At 41.6% G+C, this 23,713-nt stretch overlaps 1 protein-coding gene across 2 annotated transcripts in view; it reads right to left on the minus strand.

The window, feature by feature from the left end:
• Crebbp (CREB binding lysine acetyltransferase) overlaps window positions 1-23,667 on the minus strand; it is a 132,869-nt gene extending 109,202 nt beyond the window's left edge. For both annotated transcript variants that reach the window (XM_029470633.2, XM_021184469.3), the window contains exon 1: window positions 23,415-23,667. In XM_029470633.2, coding sequence (XP_029326493.1) covers window positions 23,415-23,499 — 85 coding nt within the window. In that variant the 5' untranslated portion in view covers window positions 23,500-23,667. The remainder of the gene's footprint in view (window positions 1-23,414) is intronic.
• Between the last annotated feature and the right edge of the window lie 46 nt (window positions 23,668-23,713).

Below are 23,713 nucleotides of genomic sequence, written 5' to 3' on the forward strand. Positions count from 1 at the left end.
TATCAAATGTGAGCATTTTGTTTCTCTCAGATACATGTCATGACCACTATGATAAGAGGAAAGTGTTTAACTTCCCACTTGAAGAATCCAAAGACAGGGCTGGAAAGATGACTCACCAGGTAAGAGCACTGACTGCAATTGTAGAGCTCCTGAGTTCAATTCCCAGCAACCACATGGTGGCTCACTACCATCTGTAATGGATCTGACGCCCTCTGCTGGTGTGTCTGAAGACAGCTACTGTATACTCATATACATGAAAAATAAGTAAGTAAATCTTAAAAAAAAAAAAAATTTTTTTCAAAACAAGCACAGTATGGTACCGCACAATGCAGGTCTTTAGGGAGATGGAGGCAAGAGAATCTTCAATTCAAGGCCAGCCTGGAATACTTAACAAGACCTTGTCATAAAACAAATCAAAACTTAACCCAAGACTAATTTATGTGAATGTTCTTGTCATGCCCTAAATCATCAAATCCTAGAGACTATCATTCTCCTACATTAACTCTCTACACTGACGCCATTCAGACTAAAACAGCTCAAGTTTGTTCCATGTAGTGTGTTCACGACCTTCTTTAGCCCTGAAGAATAGAGACAAACCTTCAAAATACAAGGCTGATGATACAGGAGGCAGTTGTCACAGCAACAGGCCTCCAGAACTATAATACATGACCTAGAAGGCCCTACTAGTTTACCTTGATTGTCCAGAACTAGGATAGGAAGAAGGGGTTATTTTCTGCTGGGGGACTGAAAGGGACTCAAAACTCCAGGAAAATACTAGAACCAGGTGCCCACTCAAGCTACAGCTCAACTAATTGTTGGGGAGGGGATTAAAAAGGAATGTGGGCTCAGCTACAACTGTGCCCCTGCAGCAATGAACACACTCAGACTCTGCAGCCACTTCAGCAAGCACACACCAGTACACCAAGTCTCTAGACCAATAGCTGTCAGTTACAAGACAAGCAGGTAGTAACATCAAATCACGACAGAAGGACAAAGAACATATCCTGGATGTTAAACAAATTTAGATGTCACAAAAAAATTTTTTTAGATGTCACAATATAGAAATATACATGGGCTACTGCTTGTCCAAAACAGGAAATCAATCCATTAAGTACAAAAATACTCCATTAAACACAGGGATGTCTCTGTGGTATAAAAAGCTTTGCATAGAATGTAAAAGGCCTTGGGTTCAATTCCCAACACTACAATAACAGCAATAATAAATGAGTAAATAAACACATAAGAAACTATTATTAGGTGTGGTATCTTGGATTGGAATCCCAGCACATGGGAGGCTAAGGCTGCTGCAAGTTCCAGACCAGTCTGTGTCTTAAAAAAAAAAAAAACAAAAAAAAAAACCCTCTTCCATATAAAAATTAAGAGGCACAAAAGGACAGTGAATCAACTAAGCATTGAGCCTGTGTTGTTAGCTGATGTCTACAATACCTCAGCATTAAAGACTGAAGCAGGAGGATCATCAAAAGTTCAAGGACAGCCTGAACTAAATAATAAAACTATGTCTAAAAACTAAAAAGAAAAAAAAAATGTATTAACTACTAAACTGTGTCAACAAATATAAATAGACCACTTAGAGATGTTTACACTGAACACATATGTGCTGTTTTTTTTTTTTAAGCTTTAAGACTTCATTAAAATACATGCTTCTGGAGGAAAATCTGATTAAACCGAAATTACAGAAACAGCAAAGTTCTCAGGCACTAAAGGTGCCTGCCACACAAGTCTGACAACCTCAACTGAACGACCCAAATTCATGAGTGTAAAAAGAGAGAACCAATTCCAAAGTTGTCCTCTGACTTCCACATGTGTCATTACACACACACACACACACACACACACACACACACACACACGCATCCAATAATTTGAATTACAAATGCAGGTCAGTGAGACAGTTTAGCAGTTAAAGGCACTTGTTGCCATGCTGGACAACCTAAGTTTAATGCCTGGGTAAAAGAAGGGAACTGACATTTTACAAGCTGTTCTCTGACTGCCACTGGAAAAAAATGGTAATGCACACACCCATACGCCCATCTAACATACACATGCACACACAACAAATGTTATTTTAAAAAATTAGGTTTAAGCCAGACATGTTTGCACATGCCTTTAATCCCAGCACTCAGAAGGCAGAGGCAGACAGATCTCTAAGTTCAAGGCTAGCCTGGTCTACCAGAGTTTCAAGACAGCTAGGGCTACAGAAAGAAACCCTGCCAACAACAAAGAAAGAGAGAAAAAGAGAGAGGCAGAGGCAGAGGCAGCAAGGGAGCTTTGAAAAGACAGCTCAAAGGGTAAAGATGCCTGCCACTAAGTCCAAGAACCTGGGCTCAATACCTAGGATACATGTAGTGAGAGAACCCAGTCCCAAGAGTTATCCCCTCACCTTCAGATGGTTCTGCTGTGTTTACTAACAAATAAGTAAACAAATGTAATTTTTTAATTTAAAAAGAAACCTGAGAAAAAATTACAAATGCATGTGGCTTTTAATTAACAATCACATCTAGGACCTGCCTATCCTACAGGTTTATTTGCATTTAACTTCACAGGGCACTATTTGTGAAAGAAAAACATTAGGAATACCTAAATATCCATCAGTGGGAGCTCAAACAGTAAAACACCAGACCAGAAAATGCTATGACAGCTCTTTAGGTACTAACATACTACCTTGGTCAGGAATGAAAAGGGGAGGAGAAAGAAGGAATCAGGCACTGACTATTCAGGCACACCTGTCGCCTGACTCTAAGCCTTGTTAACTACTAGTGTAAGTAGTTATGGAAACTGGTGTTTTTAAAGTGGTCTCTCCTCACTGTAGGGTGCTCAGGCTCAGTGATCAGCTTCAGCATCCATGATAACAATAGCTCCAGGTGCTCCAGTTCCAGCTGGACTTTACTAATAAGAGGATAAAACTCAAAATAGATTCAATATTAGCTTTGAATATTGTTTTCACATGGGCCTAAAATGATGGAAAGGGGGAAATTACTTTTTTCTAAATAAATATGACAATCTACATGTAACATTTTGTATCTAAAATACAGAACTATAAATATTGCTCACATCCAGAATTCTGACATCATTTAAAACAAAATAAAAAAATCAGGCATTGGTTCTTTCCAGTAATGCATCAGTGAGAAACCACTAATACAGACTGTAAAAGATGGAGAGTGTAACAAAGGAAGTGACAACCAAAGATACTGGTAAAACAGTCACACCTTATCTCTGTCCCACATTTAATAGAATCTCCTAACTACAAATAAAAATATGCGTATATGTGAATTTCTTTTTATTAGCTTTTTACTTTTGTGTGTGAATGTATGTGCATGTAGGCACATGTGTGGAGGTACACACGTACGAAGACAACTTATAGAAGTTGCTTCTCTCCTCTGTAGGTCTTAGGGATTAAACTCAACTTGGCAGCCAGAACCTCTGCTGAGCCATCTCACTGGTGATTGTGGAGATTTTTTTCTTAAAGAAAGATGAGTGTTTTGAAATACAGAGGTAGTAGAGTTCCTGGTATACATAAGGCCCTGGTCTCAAACCACTGGAACACAATCAATGAACCAATCAATCAACTAACAAATAAGATGATTTTATTTGACTTATGTTTTTAAAGGGCTTTCCTTTCTTTCTTCCCTCCCTTTCTCCCTTTCTCTCTCTCTCCCTTTCCTTCCTTCCTTTTCTTTAAATGCTTTCTGCTACTATTTGCAATGCACTTGCCTGGTCAGTGCTCTACTACTTTAGTAAATTTTAAACCCTGGTTTTGGTTTAAGAAGCATTTAGTATTCCATTGTGTAAATGTACCACATTGTCTGTATTCATTCCTCTGTTGAAGGACATCTGGGTTCTTTCCAGATCCTGGCTATTATAAATAAGGCTGCTATGAACATAGTGGAGCATGTGTCCTTATTACACGTTGGAGCATCTTCTGGGTATGTGCCTAGGAGTGGTATAGTGCTGGGTCCTCAGGTCCAATTTTCTGAGGAACCAACAAACTGATTTCCACAGTGGTTGTACCAGCTTGCAATCCCACCAGCAAAGGAGGACTGTTCCTCTTTCTCCATATCCTCACCAGCATCTACTGTCATCCGAGTTTTTGATCTTAGCCATTCTGACTGATGTGAGATGGAATCTCCAGGTGGGACAGTCTCTGGATGGCCCTTCCTTCAGACTCTGCTCAACACTTTATGGCCATATTTGTTTCTGTGAGTATTTTGTTCTCCTAAGGACTCTGGTCTTTCTTCTTCTTTTTTTTTTAAAGATTTATTTATTTATTATTATAAGTAAGTAGACTTTAGCTGTCTTCAGACAGACCAGAAGAGGGCGTCAGGTCTCATTACGGATGGTTGTGAGCCACCATGTGGTTGCTGGGATTTGAACTCTGGACCTTCAGAAGAGTAGTCGGGTGCTCTTAACCCACTGAGCCATCTCACCAGCCCTGGTCTTTCTTCTTATTTGGAGCTTTTGGGCTAATATCAGTGAGTGCCTACCATGTGTGGTTCTTTTGCCATTGGGCTGCCTAACTCAGGATATTTTCTAGTTCTATCCATTTGCCTAAGAATTTCATGAATTCATCGTTTTAATATCTGAGTAGTATTCCACTGTGTCTTGCCGAAAGCAATCTACAGGTTTAATGCAATCCCCATCAAAATTCCAAATCAATTCTTCATAGAGTTAGAAAGAGCAATTTGCAAATTCACTGGGAAAAAAACCCAGGATATCGAAAACTATTCTCAACAATAAAAGAACTTCTGGGGAATCACCATCCCTGACCTCAAGTTGTATTACAGAGCAATAGTGATTAAAAACTGCATGGTTTTGGTACAGAGATAGGCAGGAAGATCAATGAAATAGAATTGAAGACCCAGAAATGAACCCACACACATATGGTCACTTGATCTTTGACAAAGGAGCTAAAACCATCCAGTGGAAAAAAGCATTTTTAACAAATGGTGCTGGTTCATATAGAAAAATGCAAATCAACCCATTCTTATCTCCTTGTACAAAGCTCAAGTCCAAGTGGATCAAGGACCTCCACATAAAACCAAATACACTGACACTTATAGAGGAGAAAGTGGGGAAGAGCCTCGAACATATGGACACTTGGGAAACATTCCTGAACAGAACACCAATGGCTTGTGCTGTAAGATCAAGAATCTACAAATGGGACCTCATAAAATTGCAAAGCTTCTGTAAGGCAAAGGACACTGTCAATAAGACAAAACGGCAACCAACAGATTGGGAAAAGATCTTTACCAATCCCACAAAACCCAGACACTATTGTGGATGCCAAGAAGTGCATGCTGAAAGGAGCCTGATATGGCTGTCTCCTGAGAGGCCCTGCCAGAGCCTTATAAATACAGAGAAGGATGCTCGAAACCAACCAGTGGACTGAGTGCAGGGTCCCCAATAGAGGAGTTAGAGAAAGGACTGAAGGGGTTTGCAACCCCATAGGAAGAACAACAATATCAACCAACCAGACCCCCCACCCCCAGAGCTCCCAGGGACTAAGCCATCAACAAAGGAGTACACATGGCTCCAGCTGCATATGTAGCAGAGGATGGCCTTGTCATGCATCAATGGGAGGAGAGGTCCTTGGTCCTATGAAGGCTCAACAAATACCCCAATGTAGGGGAATTGAGGGCAAGGAGGTGAGAGTGGGTGGGTAGGTATAGGAACATCCTCATAGAAGCAGGGGGAGGGAGGATGTAATAGGGTGTTTCCAGGAGGGAAGGAAACCGGGAAAGGGGTTAACATTTGAAATGTAAATAAAGAAAATATAAAATAAATAAAGAGAATGAAAAAAAGAGGCCTCAGAAGTCCCTAGTTCAACTTCCTGAATACATTTCTAGAGACTACTTAACCCATGAACACACGATCATACATCTTTTATCCCTAAAACGTCTTAATCTTGAAGCATCCTAACCTTTTATTTAATGACTTTCAAACACTGCTGCCTTTTGCAGTAACCAACCCTTTCCAGATGACCTAAAACAGGGAGCTCGACTACCTCAGAGAAGGCTCCTTTTCCTACCAGACTTCGGGATTAGCTTCAGTGTTTCATAATCTCAAAATTAATTAATTGAAAGACCTGAGATTAACAAGTATTCTTAAAATAATCAAGTAAGAAATTGATTTTTACTGCTTAGTGCAGGCTATTAAGCTACAGCTAACCTATCACTTAATAAAGTAGGTAGCAAAAGCCAAAGGTTTGAAGACCTTTTCTAGACCAAAAACCATACAGAATGTGAGTATGATCTGCTTACATGGCATGCATTTTAATACCAGTAACAAACCTGAGATATGAAATTTTTTAAAACCTCAGTTCTTCCTATTTACTGTGCAAACACTAAAAAAATATTGTTATTTAAGCATAGAACCAAAACTTCACTGTTAAAATAAGAACAGCTTGAGAGCGCTCAAGAGATGGTTCAGTAGTACTGAAGCTCTTACAGAAGACAAAAGTTCAGTTCCCAGCACCAACATTCAGGCAGCTCACAACCTCTTGTAACTCAAGCTCCAGGGGACATTCTTCTGACTCCTCAGGCACCCACCCACACACACACACAAATAAAAGTAAAATGAACCTTTAAAGGGAAAGGGAACTGAAGAAATGGCTCAGGAAATTAAGAGGATATTCTGTTCTCACCGAGGACCCAGTGAGGTTTCCTGAACCCGAGTTAGGTAGCTAACATGTTAGCTAGTTAGGTAGGCCTCTAAATGTAGCTCCAAAGAAATCCATAACCTCTGGCTTCTGTAGGCACTGGCACTCACATGCACATACTCCCTACAAACATCTGTTTTTTTAAAGATAAAATAAATCTTTTAAAAAAGAGATAGAATGAGGCCTACTCTTGAAAGATTAATACTTCCAATTAATTCCTCTAAGATTCATCAGTAAAGTGTGTTTACAATAGGTCAGCATCTACAAGGGTAGTGTATAAAGAAGCCACATGTAACATGCTTAGGGGTTCACAGTAGAGCTCTAAATGAGAAAGAAAAAGCTTTTAATCCCAGCACTTCATAAGTAGAGGCAGTCAAATCTGAGTTCGAGGCCAGCCTGATCTACAGAGTGAGTTCCAGGACAGCCAGGGCTACACAGGGAAACTATCTCAAAAAAAAAAAAGGAAGTTTTAAAGTGAGTTTTCTGTATATGAATGGCTTATATTCGTTTTCTAGGGTTAATTCACTGAAAAAAATAGTTGTCATACTATGATGTGGGTCCTGGTGATCTAGAGGGACAAGACAGGCATACATACATATAAATAATAAAATAAGCCTTTGGGGGGAGGTAGAGAGATGACAAAGGCTCTGCTGGGCACTGGTAAACTGACTAGCCATACCACTCACCTCAGTTCCACCACACAAGAACTGTAGCTTTTGCATCAAGGTTATCATCATGACCCAGCCAAGCGTCCATCTCCATCCCTCACACACAAACACAATAAGCACCAAAATATTTGTTGGATAAAAATGAAATGGTGGAGCTGAAACCAACTCCAAGACTATCATCTGTGTCCATGGTCTCAGAAGCCATTGAAGGTTCCTAAATTAGGGTGGTCAAGTAAACAAGGCAAGAACAAAACTATTTTTTGCAAATTATTATTAAAGTGTTCAAGAGATTACACCTCCAGACTTTCACACTTGACACTTGTGCTGTTCCTCATGCCCAGAAAAGAACCAACTACCATCTCTTCATCCTCAGGTCTCTCAGCCCACAAGACCCTTTGGAGCAAGTTTTGCCCCATCTGGGTTGCACAGACTCAGTGGCCTACTCTGGGAGCTGTAATAGCAGACTGCATGGGATAGGCCTTCCCCAGCATGAGGACATGCATGAAGGCAGAGTCTAGGCCTGTCTCATCACTCAATCAACCAGGGCCCACACCACAATATAACAACTATTAACCCAGTAAGTAACAGTCATAAATATTAAATAATATTAAAGATAACTCTAGACAAATACAAGAAGCAAATGAGCTTAGAGCTGCACTGTTGCAAACAATGGTCACTGGTTACACAAGGCCATTTACTTAATTTTTTTCAAAACTTTAAAATTTAGCCAGGCATGGTGGTCTATACATGAAAATGTAGCACTTAAGAAGTGGTAGCAAAAGAAGTGCTTGCTGACAACCTATAGCTGTCTCCTGAAAGGCTCTGCCAGAGCCTGACAAATAGAGGCATACGCTTGCAGCCAACCACTGCACTGAGTACAGGGTCCCCAATGGGGGAGTCAGAGAAAGGACTGAAGGAGCTGAAGGGGTTTGTAACCCCATAGGAAGAACAACAATAAACAACCAGACCCCCGTCCCCCGTCCCCCGTCCCCCCGCCCTGGAGCTCCCAGGGACTAAATTACCAACCAAAGAGTACACATGGAGGGACCCTTGGCCCCAGCTGAATATGCAGTAGCGGATGGCCTTGTCGGGCACCAATGGGAGGAGAGGCCCCTGGTCCTGTGAAGGCCATACCCCAGTGTAGGGGAATGCCAGGGTGGGGAGGGGGGAGGGGGGAGGGGGGAGGGGAGCACTTCATAGAAGCAAGAGGAGGAGGGAATGGGATAGGGGGTTCAGAAGGGGAAAGGGGATACATTTGAAATGTAAATAAATAAAATACCCCCCCCCCAAAAAAAGGTGATGGAAAAAGAATCATTAGTTCAAGGCAAATCTCAGCTACTCAGTGAGTTTGAAGCAAGCCTGGGCTACTAAAAACCCTGTCTCAAACAAATAAAAGTAAATACATAACTTAATAAAATTGAATAGTTCTTATATCAGACTTGTCTTATTTCAAGTACTTGATGGTACACATGGGCTTTTAACTCCTACTGAACAACACTGACTTAGACTCTAGGTCACCAACATCATCTGAACAAGGGCAATATTAACCTTTTCCCCATACTTCTGGCACTAAGAAGGCAATCACAAGAACTACACCACTGACTTCTCTTCCTATCATCTACATGGTCCCTGAAGAGGTTTTGTGAAAAGGTCAACTGTGGGCCGGTCATGCTCTACATACAACACCTGATCATTAGTGTATAGGACCCTACAGTTTATACATACCTTTGGCTTTATTTTCAGTATTAGCTGTTAACTAAGTTACAAGCCACCCACAAATTAATGACACCCACAAATTAAAAGGAAAATTCCTGGTCCACTGTGGGACAATTTTTGCTAGTAAAAGGCCATACATCTCCATAGCTCAAATATAGAAGAGAATGGAAAAATAATAACTCCCAATGAAAGAACTTCCCATCACAGAGTCTGCAGGAAGAGGAAACCACACAATACTATGGAGCTAGATATGCTCCCTCAAGATTCATGGATGAAACAAACAAGGATGAATAAGGTCTCACTGGCACTCCTCTCAAAAAGTCCACCTAACAAATTGCTCTCTCTTCCAATGCTGCTTTCTATAAAAGGCAATTTTTACAATTTCTCTGTATTCAGATTTCCTTTTACTCTGTAAGTCCTAACCCATATCAAACCTTTGCTCTGAAACTGTAACTAGAAACCAGTTCCACTTAATTAGAGTTCAATTTCCCAATAAAGAACAGATAAAGTAAAGTGAACCACACAATTGCTTATTTAGTAGGATTTCTGAATCTTAGCTCTCAATTCATTCTCTCTACAGACTGAAGCTGAAACGCACTAGACCCCATATGACATGGAAAGTGAAACAGGGAAAGACAGCAAGTTCCCACACTGTCCTAGTGAGAAGCAATATGGATTTAGATCTGGGTCAGGGCCTCATCCCTGTATCAATCATCCCAATCCTCACTGGCCTCTAGGGTAAGTAATGTCCACAATTAATTAAACAATAAAAGCTGCCTCAACTGGCTACATGCCAAGTTCCATAACAGCCTAACACACAAAAAGCTAATCTAACTGCACAAAAGTAGAATGCTGCAAAGGGAAGCTCCCTTTTAGAGATCTCTGCCTCCTCCCTTTCTCCCCAGACTAACATGTGAAGCCTCTGGTCCCGGTCACAGAGCTGCTGAGCTGGGAGCAAAACTTCCATGTCTACTGAGCCAAAGCCAAGGCTCCCTCCAAAGCACACATGGTTGGCTTTCAGTATAAAAAGCTCTGACATTTCCTTCAACTCTGAGTCATGCTTAGAAGGTTCTACTTTTAATCAGGTGACAAATAGTCCAAATATTTCAATCCAAAAGAATTGGGTCAAGCTTTCATAGTCCCTAACTATCAATGCAAACCCTGTTTATTGATAGATTTCTATACTTCCTGAGTTGTCATCATTAAACTCATAATCAAATAGCAAACCTATTAAGTTCTATTTAAATGCTATCCTAGCCTTCTCCATAGGTTATCCTATTTTCTGCTGTTTCATTGGATACGCTAACTGTAAAGTTAGCAAGGGGAGGCTGGCAAATGACTCAGCAAGTAAAGGCCCTGCAGCCAAGCCTGATAACCCCAGTTTAACCTATGGGACCATGTAATAGAGGAAGAAAAAACTCCAACATGTCCTCTGACCTCCACAAGTGGCATGGCACACAAGCCACACCTACCCACCCCACACACAGACAAAGTAATCAAACAGCAAACATGTATAGGTGGTAGTGAAAAATGCAAAGCTATTTAGAGGAACTAAGAGGGGAAGCTTTTTTATTTTAAAAATAATTTATATTACAAGATAACTATACAACCCATTAAAGAGACCATTCTCTGTATTACAGACTGTATGATTCAAAACATTAATTGAAATACCTTGTGTATATGTTGCTATTATAAAAACAAGGCACAGGTAAAGATTGGCAAATTAAGAGATTCCCAAACAACATATAGGACACATAGAGGTGGAAAAAGAAAGGTTTTCACTGTGAGGTTTCACTACTCTTAGCAATGCTTCAACTAAACATTCTCTTTGATTAATAGAAACAAAACATGGGGGGGGTGCACTATAGATAATATTCAAGTATTCTTAATAGTGAGGAAATGTCAACTAGAGATAATATTCAAGTACTTCCTAACAGTAAGTTTAATAGGAATTCAACCTTTAGGCACAGAACTCAAAAATAGTCTTGCTATCTAAGGGAACCAGAAAAGACCCCAATAGTTCTTCCAGGACAACTACAGTCCTTCATTAAACTGCCTAGAAATTAAAAGAGCAAGGGCACTTTGCTTACTTCCAAGCCTTCCACATCCCATTCTGACTGTGTATGAAGTATCCTGAGTCAGACCCATTCAAGAAGGTCCAAGCTCATCAGCAAGCTAAGGAGCACCCATGCAGGACTCTCTCTCAGAGGACTACTCCGGGAAAGTAGACTATGCAAAAGCTCCATGACTATCAAAGCAGTGGTACACATTTCAGCATAAAAGTACGAGTTGTTCTCTTAAGGCTAAGCTTGAGACTAATAGGAAGGCATGATCTTTTTCCCTGTTAAAGCAAGAGGACAGGACAGGGCACGTCTGACAGATATCTTCCAAGAAGCAATTGGGTGAGGGCTACCCCCAACTTCAAATTGTACTACAGCATAATATAGTAACAAAAACAGCATGGTACTGACAGAAAAACAGAAATATGATCAATGGAATCAAATTGAAGGTCCAGACATTAATCCACATACTGATAGACACCTGCTTTTTTATAAAGAAGTCAGAAATAAGCACTGGGGGAAAAAGACAGCATCTGTAATAAAAGGTGCTAGTCAAACTGGATGGCTACATGTACAAAAACCCACATAGCTCCATCTTTATCATCCTGCACAAAACTCAACTCCAAATGGATCAGAGACCTCAACATAAAACCAGATACACTGAACCTGATAGAAGAGAAAGTGGGGAATAGCCTTGAACCCAATGGCGCAGGAAAGACTTTCTGAACAGAACACCATTAGAATAGACATCAAGTTCAACAATTAATAAATGGGACCTCATAAAGTTGAAAAGCTCCTGTATGGCAAAAGAGATTGTCATCCAAAGTGGCAGCTGACAGAATGGGAAAGATTTCTACAATTACACATCCAATAGAGGCCTAATATCACATACATAAAGAAATCAAAAAACTATGCATCAAGAAAACAAATAATTCAATTAAAAATGGGGTATAGATTTAAACAGAATTTTCAATAGCTGAGAAGCACTTAAAGAAATGTTCAACATCTATAGTCATCAGAGAAATTCAAATCAGAACTACTGAGATTGAATTTTACACCTATCAGAATGGCTAAGATCAGTAACACAAGGAACAGCTCATGCTGGCAAGGATGTAGAGTAAAGGAACATTCATGCACTGCTGGTAGAACTATGAACTTGTATACCCACTATGGGAATCAGTGAGGTGGTTCCTCAGGAAGATGAGAATTAATCTAGTCAAGATACAGTTGTACCACTCTTGGGCATATACCCAAAAGATGCTTCATCCTACCACAAGGACACTTGCTCAACCGTGTTATTCGTAACAGCCAGAAACTGGAAACAACCTAGATACCACTCAACAAATGACTGGATGAAGAAAAAGTGGCACATTTACACAATAGAGTATTACTCTGCTATTTAAAAATGAAGTCATGAACTCTGCAAGTAAATGTACAGAACTAGGAAAAATTCATCCTGAGAGAGGTAACACAGACCCAGAAAGACAAATATGGTATGTATTTGCTTATATGTGGATATTAGCCATTAATTCAATAAGAAGGACACTACAATCTGTAGAACCAAAGAGGTTAGGTATAGAGTAAGGGACTGGGGGGTGGGGGGTAGGACTAGATTTCCCTGGGAAAGAGATATAGAATAAATGGTTATGGAAGAATGTGGAGGAGGGCTGGAAAGGAAGGGAAGAGGGGGATGAGGAACAGAATAAAGCAAGAGAAAGCTAAAATTAAGGACCATTTGACAGAAAGTATAGAAACCTAATACAGAAGAGATACACACACACACACACACACACACGCACCATCTAAATGAAATAATGGGGGAAACAGAGTCACCAAATGAAGCTTCCAGTACCAGGAACGGGTAATATCTAATTGAGTTGCTAACCAAAGGAGTCCCATGAGAACCCCCAAACCCAGGCTGTTACCAAGACTACAGGTTGCTTTCCACAAACTAAAGGCAAGGAAGGTGGTGGTATGGTTTTAAATTGCACCTTTCCCCCAGACTGGATGGCGCTCTGGCTCCTCCAGGCTTTCCTTTTGCTTTATCCATCTTTGCTGGAGGATGGGGGAAGGGGAGTTTGACCATGCTACCACACACACCCCCACCCCACTGCCCGAGACCCTTGAATCCGAGGGTAAAAGACATACACACTCAGTTAATTTCTTTACAATTCCCCTTCTTGACACAACTGCTGGGTGTTACTATCTCCCGCCTGGAAAAGCATGCCCTTACCTATTTATTATCTCTGACTCTCCACCTGCTCTAAAGTTTGTGGCTAGTCCCACCTAGACCCTGTCAAACATCTTTGGCCACCTGCCTGTATGTAGTGAAGGCTCAGGGATTGCCACTGATTCCGGGTCATCTTGCCTCATTCAACCTTCCAGATGGATCTAGTCAGAACTTCAGTCAAGTCCTGCACCTTCTAAGCATACAGAAACTGGATAACAGATACTAAAGCTTGCTTTGTTAAGTCTAACTAAATTTTCTAATCTTCCTACCCCCTTCCCACCCTTTTAAACAATTTCTCATCGCCCCTATTCAACAGAAAGAAGTTATAGAGAGTTGTCAGCCCAAGTCCCTTAGGCTGGGGTGGATGGCTCTGGTTATTTTATGGATTGTAGATATGCTGTCATTTTAAGAGATACTTTATAAATGTTGTAGCTTTGGACAGGGAGAAAACTAAGGAGCTTAGACTCTGGGATTTCTACCTTTCCTTTCCTCTTCTCTATCCTTCCTTCTTAGGTAAAGGAAAGGAGGTGGAAGAGGAAAAGCGGGATACAGTAATATCATAGAGGAGGAAGACAATGAAGGAAAGGGAGGTAGAAGGAAGATAGAGCAGAACCACACGGCCTGGAGAAGCAGCAAGTAGCAAGGGATGTCCTAGCTGGGAAAGAGGGCAGAGTAGTGGTAATCTGCCCAATCTAGGCCTACAGCTTATAAGTATTGTAACTGAGCTGTGTGGGTTTTGCACAGGCTTATTGGGGCTGAAGATTTACTGCAACAGGAAGGCCCTACTGCTGAAGATAGTAGCTACACAACTCACTGAACATGAATAAATCAAGCTGGTGCCTATATGGAGCCTTCACCCCTACATGCTAGTATCTTAAGTACTCTTAACAATACAAAAGGAGAAACTTATTATACACCAACTCAGTCACAAACTCTTTGGTCTACAATGGTATCCTGCCTGCAAGGTATGCTAGTGGCACAAAGCTTGGGAACAACCAACCAGTATTGGGTTTGACTTAAGATCCACTCCGTGACATAAAACCAGGAAGTGACACTACTCGGATGATAGAGTACCTGAGACTAGAGAGTCCAGGGACCTCAGGCAAAACCAAATACTACAGTAGAACCAATTACTGTTCTACTAAAAGAATGCAGTAATAAAATGATTCCTAGTGACACTCTGCTGTACTCATAAAGCAGTGCCTTGCTCGGCCATCAGAGGAGCTGCCTCTTGCAGCAGCTGGGGACAATACACAGGCTCACAGTCAGAGTGAGAGACCTTGGAGTACTCAGCCCTAAATGGGGCTATCTCCATCAAATTCCTCCTCAGGTCTCAGAGAACCCTGTGAAAGAGAAACCACAAAGAGTGTAACAGCCTGAGTGGATGGAGGGCATGAAGAAACACGGCCCTCTAAACACACACACAGAGACTGAAGTACGCGCAGGGCCTGCACCTAACCTTTGATATACATTATGGCTTCCAGTTTAGTGCTTTTATAGGAGTCCGGAGTGTGTGAACAAGAGGGTCTATAACTATATCTATCCCTTGTGCCTTTTTTTGGGCTTGTTTCCTTTTGTCATACTCTGATGTGTTACTTTTTCTTTTATCTTATTATATTTCATTTTATTATCACCCCTTAGAGTCCTAGTGTTTTCTAATGAGACAGAATGGAGATGGATTCAGATGACAAGGGAGATGAGAGGACCTGAAAAGAGTAGATAGAAGAGAAATCATAATCAGGATATATTATGTGAGAAAAAAAGTCTTATTTTCAATATAAGAAGAGGAAAAAAAGAATGAGTGAAGGGGAACCAGCTGTAGCACACACCTTTAATCCCAGCACTCTGGAGACAGGGGCAGGTGCATCGCTGTAAGTTCAAGGCTGCTCTGGTCTACATAGTAAATTCTAGGACAGCCAGGGCTATATAGAAACCCTGTCTCAAAAGCAAAAAAACAAAAACAAAAAACAGGAATGCATGAAGGGCAAGGGTACACGTACTAATATCGGATTACATCAGAGGACAGTGGGCATGCCCAAGAGTATGAAGGCTTCTGAGAGACATCTGAGAACAACCAGAAGAGTTATACAAGAGCTATCTGTATGTGACATCTAAGATGAAAAGACAGTCATGGCCAGGGTCCCATTTCCAGCCCTGAAGACTGGGAAAACAGTTGGCTTCCCCAACTGACTGATTAGCAGCACTATAGTACAGCAGGAAAGGCCAAGCACAAGTTGGGAAGACAACCAAACCACTGACTTCACCTCAGTCTTCTGGGATTCTACAGAGCGAGACATTCAGAACGTCTAGAGAATAAATACATCCCTCCTGGATTGTTCCTTCCACATTTTCACACTTAAATTGCATTTTGCATTTTCTTAGTTTGGCTTCCAAGTTTGAGTGAACACGGTTCTAAGCAACTGAAAGGCATCAACCAAAGTCTCCTGTACAGAGTTGTACAATGGCTAACAGGTACCTCAGACTGAGTTTTAAGACAGAGTACTAAGGAACAGAATAGAATCACATATCCGAGACTTATGAAGTCCATGAATTTTCAAAATTCAAAATTATAGGGTTTACAGACACTTAAGTTTTTAAGATTTTAAATTTTTCATAGCTATCATGTTTCTACTTTAAAAAAATTAAAGTGAAGGAACTGGAGAGATGGCTTAACAGGCTGTTTTTCCAAAGGACCTGCATTCAATTCCCAGCACTCGCAGGGCAGCTAACCATCTCTAACTCCAGCTCCAGGTGATTCGATGCCTTCTTCTGGCCTCCAAGAGCAATGGGCAAACATGGTGCACAAGCATACATGCGGTTAAAACACATACTATACACAAATAAATAAACCTTACATTTAAAAAGTGAAAATAGAAACAAAAATTAATAGTACCATTACAGAATCCTGGTTATATATCCAGTGAAGTGAGCATGAGCATTCTGATCATTTTATCACCCAGAAGACAAGGCACATTCTCATACCCAAGTATGAGGCCAACTCCTGTTCACTGAGCATTTCTTCCAGGCCAGCATTTTCCAGACATCACCTCAGACAATACTGTAATAATATAATCATCATCCCATTTTACAAATGAGAAAACTGAGGTTATAGAGTTGAGACCTGGCCAGAACTCACCAGGTAGGTTATCAATGGTGAGAACATTGAGATATGACACTCAAAATTAAGAGAAAGAAAAAAAAAGAAACGAGAGAGAGAGAGAGAGACACAACTGAGAGTGTGCGTGCACCAGAGTGGTGACAAGTAGTGTAAAAGCAGGGACAAGTAGTATAAAAGCAGAGTCTTAGGAGAAAACTAGGAGCATTTACCTCAAACATCTCTAAGGGCCCACCGTGTAAGTGAGCCTCCTTGTGTTGTGATCGGTGCCAGTGGGGTAACTGTGGCACATCTGTACCAGCTCTAACAGAGCCACTCACCATCTAGTCTCACAGAAAAGGGAGGATGCTGAGAACCCAAGGTGACACGGTAGTAGGGAAAAGAATGCTGTGAGCTACAATAAAAACCAAAATGGCTAGGAAAAGAGCAAAGCCACATGAAGTTACTGGGCTTTTTGTTAAATGTATTTGATTTCAAATACCGTATATACAGCTATTACAGAACAACAACAGCTCAAAAGAGAACCTCCTAATTTGAAGTGGCCATCCTACCCTATCTACTAGTCACTGTCCAGGCCAGGGGCAAAAGTCTCAGAAAATTTGTGTGACTGCTATGCCCAGCTGGGAACAGGCACAGCAGGCCAGTACTCCCAAATGGGTGCTTAGACCATACCACTCACATTATCAAGCTGTAGCTCAAGGGAAAATTCTCCAGGTGCCAATTTTTATAGTAAAGTTTAAAGGAGACAGCAGTGCCTACATACTCTCTATGGCTGACTTCTTGCCAAAATGACAAAGTACAATGGTTAGAACAAGAGACCAGACGCCCCACAGAGCCAGAAATATGTCCTCTCTGGCCTTTTACAGAAGGTGTCTCCTGATCCATGCATTATGTTAAGGGGTTGGGGGGCATTCCTGGTGAAATGAACTGTAGGAATGTTGGGAAGTTCAGCCATAATCTTTCAAGGTTCACAGTGCCCACCAGAACAAGCTCTAAGAGACTAACACCAAAATTCCTTGGCTAGAACTAACCTCAGCAGGGAACAAACCCCTTAAATTATTATTTGTTTAGTTATTTGGTTTTTGAAGACAGCCCTGGCTGTCCTGGAACTCACTCTGCAGACCAGGCTGGCCAATGAGCCATCTCTTTAGCCCCAGCCTTTTCCCCCCATTCTGAGAAATACTTTTATGCCCTTTAATTTCCTGAAATACAGACCAAGTGCTGATCTGAGTAAGATGAAGACAGAACACCCTCACTAATGGAACCTAAGAACTAAGGTAACAAGCTTTACAAACCCGTAAAACTTCATCTCTACAAAGAAAGGCATATTAGCCACCTCATTTTAAACTATTTTGCTTTCAAACATGAAATTAAAACACCAAAACCCAGCATTTGCAGAGTCCTACATAATGGGGTGCTCTGAGAGCCAACCAGAATGGCAGAAGCTAAAGGTGTAAACTACTGGCTTACAACCTAAGCATCCATTCCCAACTGCAGAAATAAAAGCATCCATTCCCAACTGCAGAAATAAAGCCTCAGTTCCTTTATAAGCCGTTTTCAGTTATGTTTAAGAGTTACCAAATCAAGTGTAGTACAGTAGAGCATATCTGTAATCCCAGCAACTCAGGAGGTGGCAGCAGAAACATCAGTAATTCATGGCCAGTCTGAACTACATGAAATCCTGTCTCAAGAAAACGAAAAATAAACAGTAATTACAGAACCCCCACCTTTTGCTTTAACAGTATGCAACCATTGGTGTACTTCACAATTGCACCACATTTTCTGAAGAGTTACCAGTGCAGCCCATTCTTGACCCCAAAAGATTTGTACTTTCACATCAAGATACAGTCATGAACAGTCCTACCTGACAAAAACTTTTACCTCCTATTTAGTCAAGACAGTAATAAAGTAAAATAAGGACCATACATTGTAGATTTCCTGAAAAGGACTGCATGTGTGTGTGTTTAAGATGGGGGAGCGGGTGTCGGGGTTGGTGGGGGGGTATGGAATAGAGGAGGATGAAGGAGGGAGGGTGGGGGAAGCAGGCAGAGGCAAACAAAAAGGTTCAGACCTGCTCTGTAGCATAAGGTTATCCAGGATGCCTAATGTTGCCTAGGCTAGCCCCCTCGTGTCTATGACTCTGGAGTACTGGAGTTACAGGTGTGTACCACAGGCTTACAATCTTTACTTCACCAGCTGAAGTGAATTCAATGGAAAGCTGGCAAATATCACTGTCCGTGAGTCAGGAGAACTTTTTTTATGTGTATGGGTGTTTTGCCTGCATGTATGGGAATTGAACCAGTCTCCTAGGGAAGACTGCTCTTAACCACTGAACCTTCTCTCCAGCCTACAAGTCAAGTAAACTCTTTAGAGGTACAAATGTATAATAAATTTCTATGATGCTCATTTTTAAATACATTATTACATTTAATAATTTTTGTGTGTACATACAAATGACATGAATATGTCAAGACCCATGTATGGAGGTCAGGGGACAACTTTCAGGAGTCAGTTCTCTTCCTCCACCATATGCAGGACTGGGATCAAACTCAAGTTTTCAGGCTTGGCGGCAAATGCCTTTACATGCTGAGCCATGTCACCTGAATGTAGGACCTTGAACCACCTAGATTTGGTTCTGTCTGCAGCTCTGGAGCCCATCCATCCCCCATCAGTCATGGGTCCTCATCTAGCAAACAGCAGTGAATGTAGCTTCTCTCATCTGCTGCTGACGGCTGTAGAGAGAAGCACTGTCTGATACATGAAGGATGCACACAGTGAAGATTATCGCTTACCAGTAAAAAGATGCTAGTGGTTAATCGTATTTACCACAATACCAAATACACTTCTCTACTGCATTGAAAGAAATTTTTAGCTACTCAGAAGGCTGAAGCAAGAGGCTCACTAGAGTCTAGGAGCTGAGATCTGACACGGACAACACACTGAGATTATGCGTCTTGAAAAGTGAACATTTAGGCTGGAGAGATGATAGCTGGGTGGGTGGTTAAGAGCACTGACTGCTCTTCCAGGGGTCCTGAGTTCCAGTACCAGCAACCGCATGGTGGCTCACAACCATCTGTAATGGGATCCAATGCCCTCTTCTGGCACGTAGGTGCACATGCAAATAGAACACTCATAAACATAATATAAATAAAAGTAAGTCTCAAAAAAAAAGTGAACTTTTTGATTACAGAGCATGCCTAAAATGCTAGCAATACTCAGAAGCTGAGCCAGGAGAATCACAAATTTGAGGTCAGCCTAGTATATAGAGCCAATTTGCTATCAGTCTTGGATACATCACCTTGTTTCAAAGAAAAAGAAGGGGGGAGGGAGAAAACATTTTTTTTTCAAATAAAAAGCACAGGCATTATAAAATACCACCACGACAGTTTAGTGCCACAGCACAGGCTAAAATATACTTGTGTTTGATTGTTAAAAAAAAAAAAATTAAAACTTTCTGTAAAATTTTATTATGTGTGAGCAAGAGAGTGAGTGCAGGTGGGAGAGGGGTTCCTGATGTGTCCCACCTAAAGGTCAGCAGACACTTTGTGGAGTTCTCTCTTTCCACCTTTATATGGGTTCTGGGAACTACATTCCAATCACTAGGCTTACATAGCAAGTACTCTTCTTGACCTCCTGAGCCATCTTGCGGGCCCTAACACTTTTTACATGGTTTGTTATACATAAAGTTTACTGTAAAATTTCCCAAGTCACTAAGTGTGATAGTGTATGCCTATAATACTAGCACTTAAAACTAAAAGGCTGAGGCAGGAGGATCCAGAGTTCACATAGAAAATTCCAAGCCAGTCTGAAGTAATCAGCCTCAAAAACAAAAAACAGACAAACCGAACAAAAAAATATATAAAGAATAAAAAACCTCCTTCATAAATGTATGAATTGCCAATTATGTATGTTTAAAAAAGTCTACTTGCCTGAATATTTATTTCTTCTATACTGTTTGATCATGAATCCATGGTGTTAAAAGATTCTAAACTATTTTAATTTGGACATATTAAGAGAAAGTTTCCAAAATACATAGCCACCTACATACTTATAACACAAAGTTCCCTGCTTCTTACAAAGTGCTTAACACTTCAACATAGAACATGAAAATAGTATTTCACCAACATCTGACAGCACTGCAGACCGGCCGGCCTGTGGTAGGCTGAAAAGCATTGTCTTCTTCCTCTTGCTACTGTCCTCCAGGCACCTTCCCTCTTCCTCTGTGCGCTCACCCATCTTAAGTAACAAAGGCGATCATCACTTAGATGCTGCCTGGCCCCTAGTGGAGTGATTTATGTGTCCATGGTGAACTTCAGTACTCTGTAGGCTGGTAGGCTTCCCTCTCACTCTCTTCTCCACCCACTGCTATCCCTAGAAACACAGCTAAAATGCACTGGATTCACAACTCAGTCTCCAAGGATGTGGCTTGTATCACTAGTTCAGGTAGTAGCTGTTTCTCACTGTCTAGGGCTCTCTGTTCACTCTCCTTACATCCCCTCCCTCAAATTTCATCTTGTGCTCAAAACACACACCTCACCTACCCCAACCCAATTTCCTCTTGGAGGCCTGAGATAAGACCCCTCAAGAAAACAAAGTTCAGGCTGGGCAGTGGTGGCACACGACTTTAATCCAGTACCTAGGAGGCAGAGGCAGGTGGATTTCTGAGTTTGAGGCTAGCCTGGTCTACAGAGTGAGTTCCAGGACAGCCAGGGACAAAGAAACCTTGTGTGTGTGTGTGTGTGTGTGTGTGTGTGTGTGTTGGGGGGGGGGGGAGGAAAATAAACAAACAAAAAAGAAAAGACAACAAAGTTCAATTTTTCCTTCTGTCTCTACCCCAGCCTTCACTGCTTTAAATATACTTAACATAAATACTTCAGAGATTTGTTTAACTTTTAAGATCTGACTATGTTATTACTGGATGGTAGACGAATAGTTAGTCTTAACAAGGTTTCATCTTGTTTAATGTATTCAAAAATGGCTCCTTCCTCAAAGTGGACCCTTACACCCTTTCAAGACAATGATGGTGCATTTCATGTAACCAAATATGAATGCCATCTTATTCTTTGATCATTTAAATCAGAATCATTAGAAACTACTACTCCTTGTTTCATACATTTGTAAATGTGAAAGTACTCTTCTGCGACTCCTGGGTAAAAAGCGGAAAGGCAAAGGGACAAAGTGCTCAAGTGCAGAAGATCCTTTCGGATAAGTCTGCTCTGGTCAGCAACACAGTAAGTAAATATCTGACAATCCAGAGAAGCTACACAAAAAAAAAAAAAAAAAAAAAAAAAAAAAAAAAAAGGAAAAAGGAAAAAAGAGGAAGAGGAAAGAAGAGGAGGAGGAGAAGGAAGAGGAGGAGGAGGGAGAAGAGGAAAAGGAGGAGGAGGAGGAAGGAAGGAGAAAAGCCATCTTCTTTTGGGTTCCATCTTGTAAACCTCTGGATGTATAAGATACTACAGGTCTTTTTGTGGTCTTATTAATTTGCCCCACTTCTAAGAAAAATCTACAAGTTCACTCAGTAACAGCAAAGCTGAAGTCTTCCAGTTACCAGTTGTCAGAGGATGAACTTGAGGACAACACCTGCCTGGTATGATCTACATCTCACATGATTACAGTCTTCTGGCTCAAGCACAGCAAGATTACTAAAGCAAGGGAGCTCTACTTTGCACAAGTGTGCTTAAACCACTGTTTCAACATTTTTCATCAATAAGATTTTTATGAAAATAAACATCAAACAACTTGTCATTTAAAAAGAAAAGTGACTTTTCCCTACCTACCTGTGAATTATCTATTTACTCCTTCCTACCGCTCAACAAATTTTAAGTCAACAAAAATCTTCTGAAAAATGATGGAGGGAGAATACTCCCCCCTCATTTCTACATTAACATTCTCCTTTCATGACTGGATTTCAGGAACACTTCAAACTGAAGCCATGAAATCTAAGTTTTGTTTCAAAAGCAGAAATATTTTTTAATACACTTGTATAAAGTCACAAAGAGTTCCACAACTTGAACATCTGTATCTAGCGCCAATCTGCAGGCAGCAATGTAATTTGATTTGGACCCATTCATCAGAAACTGATTTTCAGATGCCGCTACAAGTACGTACTGGAGAAGTGCTAGCTGCGCTGAGCCGGCATTGTTCACAGCAGTATACGAACGAGTTTTTATTTCGAAGGAGCGCTTAAAAGGGGAAATACGAATAATTGGCAAGGTTATCAGAGCTGTCCAGAAGTACTCTGAATTACTGAATGAACAGAAAAAGTCTTGGGTACCCGATCGGATCACCTAAGAAAGTTTTCATGAAAGCTATTTTGTGAGTCGGGGAAAAGATTTAAGAGTAGCTTGCTTTTCTCTTTCCCTGAAAGATTCAAAGTCCTTAATTTTTTAATTTTTCATCTCCAGTGTAAAACCATTCCAGCCTCAAAGGCAGACTGGAGCCCAAATGGACTTTTAAAAGCCTGCTAGCTTCTTTTTAAGGTTACGTATGTAAATGAAAGACACCACAGCAACTTTGATGACAACTCGCACATGAGGTTTGGGGTTTTGAAAAAAAAAAATACTAGGTGATCAAAAAAAAAAAAAATCAAGAGTTTCTAAATAACCACTAAGCGTTTTCCCAAGCAACACATTCCAAGAAACTTCTCCGTCGCAACTCGTCGCAACTAAGAAGGCAGCAGCTGTGTCCGCGACTGCACCGCCTAGAGTGGGGGTCCGATCCTGAAAGCCCTCATTGCCTCTGGTCGCATTCTCTTACTCCAAACCTCCAAGGTCCCCTCCGCTGTCATCCCGGCCGGCCACGCGTGCGGACACTCGACCGCGCCCCCGCTTCACTTTTCCTCCCCGTCAGGGAAGCGCAGCCCAAGGCCCGGGACAGAGTCTCCGGCCACTGCGACCCTCAACCCCCTCCCTGCCCCGAACTCTGACAGCGAGCCTAGCCCCAGCCTCACCTGTGTTGTCATTCGCGGAGAAGCCGGGCGAGCTGAGTTTGGCTCGTTTGGGGTTGGGCGGTCCGTCCAGCAAGTTCTCGGCCATCTTCACCTGCTCGCGGAAACAGCCCTGAGCGCGGGCGGCGCGACGCGGCCCGGACGGGGGTCGGGCCGGCGGCTGCGAGCAGGCGAGCCAGCGAGGAGCGAGCGCAGGAGCGCGGGCCGGGCCGCGGAGGGCGCAGGCCGGGTGGGGGAGGCGGCGGCCAAATCTCAGCCTCAGCAACAGCGCCCCGCAGCGCTCACCGCCCGCCCCCGGCCGC

Source organism: Mus caroli, unplaced genomic scaffold (genome assembly GCF_978045245.1).
Source record: "Mus caroli unplaced genomic scaffold, Mus_caroli_1 scaffold_17, whole genome shotgun sequence".
In the NCBI taxonomy this organism is placed as follows: Eukaryota; Metazoa; Chordata; class Mammalia; order Rodentia; family Muridae; genus Mus; species Mus caroli.